At 39.7% G+C, this 8,701-nt stretch overlaps 1 protein-coding gene across 1 annotated transcript; it reads right to left on the bottom strand.

Annotated features, from left to right (window-relative positions):
- Positions 1–297: 297 nt before the first annotated feature.
- Positions 298–813, bottom strand: LOC101741398 (uncharacterized). Its single transcript, XM_012693323.2, has one exon. The coding sequence runs from the start codon at positions 811–813 to the stop codon at positions 298–300; it is 516 nt and encodes a 171-aa protein (XP_012548777.2).
- Positions 814–8,701: the final 7,888 nt, after the last annotated feature.

Genomic DNA, 8,701 nt, shown 5'->3' with positions numbered 1-8,701 from the left:
AGCCACTTATGTCGGTCAGTGGCACAGTGAAGTGCGTGGCTCAGTCTCATGTCCAGACATTCAGACACTTACTTGGTCACTCCATCTTTTCCGGCTACGACCTCTGGATTGTCTTCCATCCACTTTACCCGTCACTATGAGTCTCTCCAGATTGTCAGAGGGTTTTCTTGCTATATGACCAAAGTATTGGAGCACTCTATATAGACATTTGGTGGATAGCCTTTGGTCAACTTTTAGCTCGTTGAGGATGGAAGCGTTCGTCCGGAAAGCCGTCCAAGGGATGCGCAACATGCGCCGCTAGCACCACATCTCAAACGCGTCTATGTGTCGCCTGTCAGACTCTTTCAAGATCCAGGTCTCAGCCCCATACAAAAAGATTAAGAAAACGAGCGTCTCAACAATTTGCACTTTCGTCTTCCTGAGTATGTTTCGATCTCTCCATATTTTGTTTAGCTGGCTCATAGCGGATTTGGCCATTCCGATGCGTCGCCTTATTTCGGTTTCCGATCTACCTCTATTGGAAATGATCGAGCCGAGGTACACGAAAGTCTTGACGATGTCGTATTGGCCAAGAATATTATTCTCGTTAAGGGTGCCGTATTTATCCACGATCATGATCTTTGTTTTGGACTGGTTGATCTTTAGTCCCATTTCCTCGCTAACTATAACCAGACGTCGCAGCAGCTCCTCCATTTCCTCTTCTGATGTGGATGTGGACGCCACTAATGTGGTATCATCAGCGTATCGTAACTTCGAGATCTTTACGCCCCCAACTGTGACGCCACCATCCCACTCCTCTAGGGTTTTGCGCATTATGTATTCGCCATATATGTTGAGTCTCTTGATTGTGCTAGGCCGATCCGTACCGATCCCCGTCCCGACAGGTACAGGGCTCTCATCAGCTGAATCAGATGCATGGGAACGCCCATGTCTTTAAGCATTAATGTTATAGGTAAGTAATGTGAAAATAAGGATTTAAATAAGTAAATTTAGTTTTAACGGTCAAGTTTCAGGGACACGACCTTCAGTAATGAAGAAAGCGACGAAGAAGAAGAAGAATGATATAAGAGATTCGTTTATTAAACTGAATTCCTTTGCCGCAATAACCATGATTAAACTCTAGCCTCCTGTCAGAGCTGACACGAGCTTTTTTTTTTCTTTTTTTTTAAAACTAAATTTACTTATTTAAATCCTTATTTTCACATTGCTTATCTATCAAATTATAATAAAAATTTCAAATATATTCAAAAAAATTTCAAAATTGGATTACATATTTTAAAGATTATTTTTTAGTTTAAAAAATTGCGCGTGTCAGCTCCGACAGGAGACTAAAGTTTAATCATGGTTGTTGCGGCAAAGGAATTAGGTTTAATAAAGGAACCTCTTATATCATTCTTCTTCTTTTCCGTCGCTTTCTTCATTGCTGAAGGTCGTGGCCTTGAAACATGACCGTGTCCTGTCTCGTGAGTTGTTTCCACCTCATCCGGTCCTCAGCTTCTCGTTATATATTAATACATATCATTATAAGCATGTAAATAATCTTATTTTAATTATTTATGTTGATTTGAAAAAAGTACATATAGATAACATTGAGTTACATAAATAATACTCGCGCATGTGTTGTTATCTATTGTCAGGTACGTACGTACTGTAAGTATATCAGTATGTTATTAGAGGTTAATTCATTTTGAAATATTCAGGTTAGTTAGCGCTAACTATATTAATTTAAGGATTTTAGATATTGATTCTTGAAAATAAAATATAAGAATCATGATGACTTCATTCATTTTGAAAAAGTAACAATGAAACGCTTTAAGGGAATGAAATTAATTCTATGTTTTTGTAGAATTACGAATTCCATTCAAATGTTATTCTGAAGATTAATTGCGATGTAGCGACCTCAACGTTTACACTAATAAAATTTAATAGCCCTGAAAATGAAAGCCGTGTAGCGTTGCGACTACTATCCACTTTAATTACGGGCTGTGGGGTTGTCAAAATAAAATTTCAAATGATCATGATTATTTCGTTGCTTTTGCACAGGGAATTGTGTTCTCCATTCTTCTCTTTTCGTCTTCACTTTTTAAATGGTATTCGTGTCGTATTTTGACTTGTAACTTTCGATTACCGCCATTTTAAAATTTACTGCAGTCTTCCTTGTTTTAAATAGTAACGGGCCTATATGGTTGAATAAATAATAGTTTAAAAAAACTAACAAAACTAACAAAAACTAAAAAAACGAATTAAATAGAAAATAAATTTTAATAAATTTAAATTAAAAATAGTGTAAGAAAAATTATTTTATTGTAAAAAAAGCGTGGGGTGCATTGTATCAGTAGTTATAATTTTTTTTAGAACAGATATGACTAGAAGGGTTATTTTGATAATATCCTGAAAAGCACCCATTTACTTGGATTTTTTATAAAAGCGTATTTTGTTAGTTTACTATTATTTATTTTTAATTTTTTAATTGAATTTAAATTTTTAGATATTTTTTTTTAATTTCTTTTTTAAATATTGGATTGGATTGTCATCGGTCCTTAATAAGTATACCAAATTTCGAGTTAATCCGACGTTTTGAAGGGAGTCAAAATCATGTTTAAAGATTCCGTTACATACTAACATACATACGCCTGAAGCTAATAAAAGCGTATTAAAAAGCATGAGGCATGAGGTTTAATTTGCAGAATGACTGAGGCATTCTTCAGATTGGAGCGCATTGTTGTCTTATGACAAGAATAGGTAATGCGATGATAAAGTCGGCTCACAGTCCACCCAGATATGACTGACACCCAGATTTACCACGAATAAATTATGAACGACGTCACTCACTTATGGTAGCTTTGGTAGTTGGTAGACTAACGTCTTATTTTTAACAAAAAAAGATGTTTGGTGTCGTGGGACACCAGATAGGAACGAAGTTCCTTATTATAAAAATATTAATTTTAAGTTCTATTCGAGGTATAAAGAAAATAAAACTGGTGGTTTCGCAACAACCCACGGTCATTCGGTAACGTGCGGACTTATTATAGTACACTTCATTCACGGTTGTTCGCATAAGAGTTAAGTAGTGCATTGCGCAAACGAACGCTCTGAGATCGTGGTCAATGAATGATATAAAAATATTTTATTTTTGGTACGTTATTACAAAGTTAAATCGTACACTGTGTGCATTACTAATAAGAATCTTACGTTACGGACGTTTTTTCCGGTTAGGGTACCCCTCCGCATTATCCCATAAGGAACTTCGTTTCAATAAAGAATAAATTAATTTTAAAAATTCACTTCTAAAATACATCAAGATTTACGTTATGAGTTCAGTAGTTAATAATTGATTTCGCGTTTTGGTATTACAGAAAATGCATTAGTAGGTGTTTTTTTTAACGTGAAACACGCAAAAAATCACGTAGAATGATAAATAAAGTTAACAGCGTGTTTAGGTTGATATTAATACATCACGGTCGTGGGGAATCAATTTATCAAGCGGACAGGGGACGTAGATACTGTCTCCTGCTGAAATTACTTGTAACCTCAACGAGGCCTCCATCCATCTTGCTACTATTTACCAATCGCTTGTTAAAGACACGTGTTTGAACTTCAACTTGAATTTTACGTTTGTGAATAAAATAATATTTTGTTTTTGAACATTTGCAGAAAAGTTTAGATTAATCGTTACAAAAAAGATCTTAAGTATAGAAGCAAGCAAACACAGGTGCTAAAATTTCGAATGCAGATATAATTTTTTGCTAAAAAAATGCATACCTAGCACGTGCTTACGTACATCTTCCAAGATAACATAGTGCTATAAAAATAGGGCCAGCCAAATTTGGTATTTTCGAAATTATTGCTGGTAGAGCGTATTAAGCTCGCAGGGGTAAGTGCCAGCATCCCCTAAGTACCACTGCGAAGCAGTAATGCATTCGAGCGTGAAAGGTAAGGTAACCGATCTTTAATATAATTTAAGCCACAGCATGTGGTATATTCGGTATATTCGGTTGATAGATTTTCATCAACCGCTGCTCGTGGCAAATACTTGATATTTTTTCTCCATCGAACGCCTGTGGGAGGCAAATTGATATGGATAGCCCATAATCTCAAGAGAGAACCCACATGTATTCCAATGCAAGCCCTGGAGTGTTTCGCCCACGGTTTTTTTTTTTGCCTTTGTAGGCAGACGAGCATACGGCCCACCTGATGGTGAGTGGTTATCGTCGCCCGTCGCCCATGGACTTCAGCAATGCCAGAGGCAGAGCCAAGCCGCTGCCTACCGCTTAATACTCTCCACAAGCCTTGTTTGAAGAAGGACATGTCATAGCGCTCGGGAAACACCGTGGAGAGGAGCTCATTCCATAGCCGGATGGTACGTGGCAAAAAAGATCTCTGGAAACGCACTGTGGATGACCGCAGTAGCTCCTGGTAGTATGGATGAACTCTACTCCGGTGGCGGGCGGTGCAATGGTAAAAACGAGACGTTGGTATCATCTCGAACAACTCCTCAGAGCACTCCCCATGGAACATGCGGAGTTGCTCTGAGGAATTGTTCTGAGTGGGTTGCGTTTCCGATCCGGTGGTAGATTCTGCAAAGCACTGCTCTTGGTAGAGCTAGTGCTAGCAATACTCCCGGCTTGAGCCCCGTGAGCTCACCTACACGTCAAGGTGAAGCTGAAATAGCCTCTGAAGGCTATCAGCATAGGTAGGAAAAAAAGGAGTGTTTCCCACCCACACCTGGTGGCGTACTGTGGCAGCGTAGATAATGACCACCGCGCTAACCTGGCCTGAAGTAAAGCGAGTACATAAATTTAGCCTGATATTTACGTATTTAAGATTCAGTAATTACCAGATGCACCATAAGTACATTCCTCGACTCTAACAATGATAAAATACAATTGACGAATTTTGCAAGCTGATAAGAAAATCTGATAACTGATCCTGATAATCTAAGATTCAAACTCACTTTCCCTATAAATATTCATATTATAAATAGCTCTAGATAATTTAAAAAGCATCTTGATTCACATTAAGCACGTTGTTAATGTGACCACAAACCAAATATTAGATTCAATATGAGCAATCTTTGCTTACTGAAAGTCGATCCTTTGAAAGTATATCAGTAATAATAATAATAACAATAAAGTTTTGAAAAAACAAAGACTCGCTATACTTTGCTTAAATCAGAAAAATTAAAGTGACACAGCCTAAAAACTTAAGATCGCATAATACAAAGGTAATTAAGAATATTTTTTCTTGCTTTTTATTCATGAAATAACTCGTAGGAAACAGAGAAATTCTAAGCAAAAACTTTGGACTTTAATTAGCGGGGTGAAAAGTTCAACCCTTGGCATAAACTGTGCTTACGCAATGCGCAATAAGTAAAGTTTCACAAGTACTTTTGATTGTTGAATCGCGTCAAGAGGCTGTGATTGGCTAAATGTTATAACACTTCGATTTGCACTTATTTATTAAATATTAAATACCATTTATATATAATAACGCAGTTAAAAGTTTATTAAGATAAAAAGTAGTACATTTAGGTGGTTGGTGACAGTATTATTTAGACGGAAGCTCATCATTAAAACTATTTAAGCTAATGATTCATGTGCTCTAATCGGATGCGATGTTTTCATTTTTAAATAAAAACTTACATAATAATAAAATAATATAAAACAAAATATTATGTGTTCATTAAAAATAATAATAATCGTGAATCGGGGTATATTCAGGGTGATTGTCTGAGTCCATTGTGGTTTTGCCTGGCCCTGAATCCTCTCAGTTCATTACTGGAGGCTTCGAGGACAGGCTTTCAGTTCCGAAGGGGGGGCTTGAAGGTGTCCCACTTGTTCTACATGGATGACCTCAAGTTGTACGCTCCTCATGCTGCAGGCCTCAGGCGACTGCTTGACATCACTTGTGATTTCAGTAGTCGCATTAGGATGAGGCTGGGAGTCGACAAGTGTGCGGTTCTCCATGTAGAGAGAGGGAGCATAGTCTCATCGGATCGTTTACCTGTATCCGATGGGATAAATCTTCGGGCACTCTCCGAGGGAGAAACATACCGGTACCTGGGCATGTCGCAAAATTTAGGTATTGACGTGGCGGTCGTCAAACAGGCTGCATGCGACTTGTTTTGTGAACGTTTGACAAAAGTGTGTAAGAGCCTTTTGTCGGGCGTGAATAAGACAAGGGCGTTTAACGGCTGGGCGATGCCCGTCCTGTTGTATACCTTCGGCGTGCTCAGGTGGACTCAGACCGAACTGGATGCCCTGAATAGAAAAGTCCGCTCAATTATGACCCTCCATAGGATGCTTCACCCGAAGTCCTCGGTAATGAGATTGTACATTCCGCGGAAGTGTGGTGGCCGGGGCCTACTTAGCGCCAAGGTCATGCACAACAGTGGGGTGTGCAGTCTCAGGGAATATTTCCTATCGAGGGCTGACAGTGTGATGCACAGAGAGGTCATGGAATGCGACAAAGGACTGACCCCGCTAGCCCTGGCCAGAGACGGGTGGCAATGACCAGCGGTACTCAGTACCTCTGACCGTGAGGCCATATGGAAAGGGAAAGAGCTGCACGGACGCTTCTTTCAGGCACTGCATGAGCCCCACGTGGACAAAGAAGGCTCCGTGCACTGGCTGCGATTCGGTGACCTCTTTGGGGAAACCGAGGGTTTTGTCTGTGCAATACAGGATCAGGTTATCAGGACGAACAACTATAGGAAGCACATTCTGAGGGATGGGACAGCTGACATCTGTCGATTATGCCGCCGACCGGGTGAATCCCTCAGACATGTCACCTCTGGTTGTTCTATGCTTGCTAACACTGAGTACTTACACAGACATAACCAAGCAGCCAGAATCCTCGCCCTTAAGTATGGCCTCATCGAACAGAGGCTACCGTATTATAAGTACCAGCCGGACGCTGTACTCGAAAACAACCGTGCCAAGCTCTACTGGGACCGGCCCATCATTACAGACAGGACTATTCTTGCGAATAAGCCTGATATCGTGCTGATGGACCAGACGGAGTCTCGGGTATTTCTGGTGGATATCACCATCCCCTACGACGAGAACCTCGTGCGGGCCGAGGCAGATAAAAAGACCAAATATTTGGACCTGGCGCACGAGGTGACCGACATGTGGAGGGTGGTATCTACAGAAATAATCCCGGTAGTTGTGTCGGTGAATGGTTTGGTCCCTAAAAGCCTCTCAAAACATCTCGAGAGGCTTGGTCTCAACAAAAAGTCGGTGGTGGCCCAAATGCAAAAAGCAGTCTTGCTCGACAATGCCCGTATAGTTCGCCGGTTTCTCTCCCAATAGTCCCTAACGCTCCGGCCGATTGTTGCCCACCTCGCCGGAGTGTGTCCTGCCGTCTTCCCAGGCGTGGCAGTGCTTAATACAATAATAATAATAAATAAATATTTACTAACAATCACGCCACGTTAACTGGTCCCGTGATAAGTTCGTAAAGAACTTGTGTTACAGGTACCAGATAATGGATATAAATGTAAGATTTTTATTATACACATACATATATTTAATATACATCCATAACCCTGGAAAAGACATTGATATTTATCATACAAATATCTTCCCTTGGCGGGATTCGAACCCGCGACCCCCTTGTGTAGTGACCATGTCACTTACCACTACACCAGACGGCCGTTAAATGAATTTTAAATGAACACAAATGTTTTATAGTTTGTTGCTTCCATTATGTATAATATATAATATTGGTTGTTTGGTTCCATTATATATAATTTTCAATAAAATAATTAATTCGCTGAACTGATTTTTAACGAAGTTGATTGTAGCTACTTTAAAAATTGGTTCAATATTTTCTACGATAAAATATAGGTACAAAACCAGTAAGCCTCATGTGTTGTGCCTAAAATTAGTATTTCTGTTCATTGACCTAGTTCGACGTTAACTAATTTTGTCGCCGTATGTAATGACGCAGGTAGGGCGTATTAGCTATCATCTTAGACGTTCACTCACAGCCTGATACGATAGTCAATGGGCCTTTAATAGAGGGGTGAGACCGGGTCAAATGAGAATTAAAGGGAAATGAGGCCTTGCTACCCGTGCGGATATTGTTAGGTAAGATAGTTTCGCTTTTTCTGAAGGTTCTTCGCGAAAATTTTCTGAGTGAACTACGTCGTGAGGTTGCTCGATAAGAAAAAAAGGAAAGGTTTCATTCACGTTGTAGTCCGTTTATGTTTTCGTAGGATGCGGATTGCGAAATATAAATAAGATCTGGGATATTGCCATAGCATTTTTTCCTCTTTAATATAAGCAAAATCGATTAGTTTGAATGACAGAGAGACCGAAATTTAATTTGTTTAAGACATCATTACAAAAATATTGTACCAAATACCTCGTTGCTTAGGAGAATCGCATATGCGTGCACTTTAAAAATAAGGGATCTTAAATAAGACAACAGGGAGATGGCATTACGAATATTACGGTACACTTTTTTTATTGCTTAGATGGGTGGACGAGCTCATAGCCCACCTGGTTTTAAGTGGTTGCTGGAGCCCATAGACATCTACAAAGTAAATGTGCCATCCACCTTGAGATATAAGTTATATGGTCTCAGTATAGTTACAACGGCTGCCCCACCCTTCAAATCGAAACGCATTACTGCTTCACAGCAGAACTCACAAGGCTCACGGCAGAATTCACAAGTCAAGACTCACAAGAGGTCC

Source organism: Bombyx mori, chromosome 21 (genome assembly GCF_030269925.1).
Source record: "Bombyx mori chromosome 21, ASM3026992v2".
Taxonomy (NCBI): Eukaryota; Metazoa; Arthropoda; class Insecta; order Lepidoptera; family Bombycidae; genus Bombyx; species Bombyx mori.
The sequence above is the reverse complement of the archived record's forward strand: the minus strand, read 5'-3'. Positions and strand labels throughout refer to the sequence as shown.

Bases quoted from the DNA above. Each gene is read 5' to 3' on its own strand.
- LOC101741398 (XM_012693323.2), bottom strand. From the start codon at position 813: ATGCGCAAAACCCTAGAGGAGTGGGATGGTGGCGTCACAGTTGGGGGC.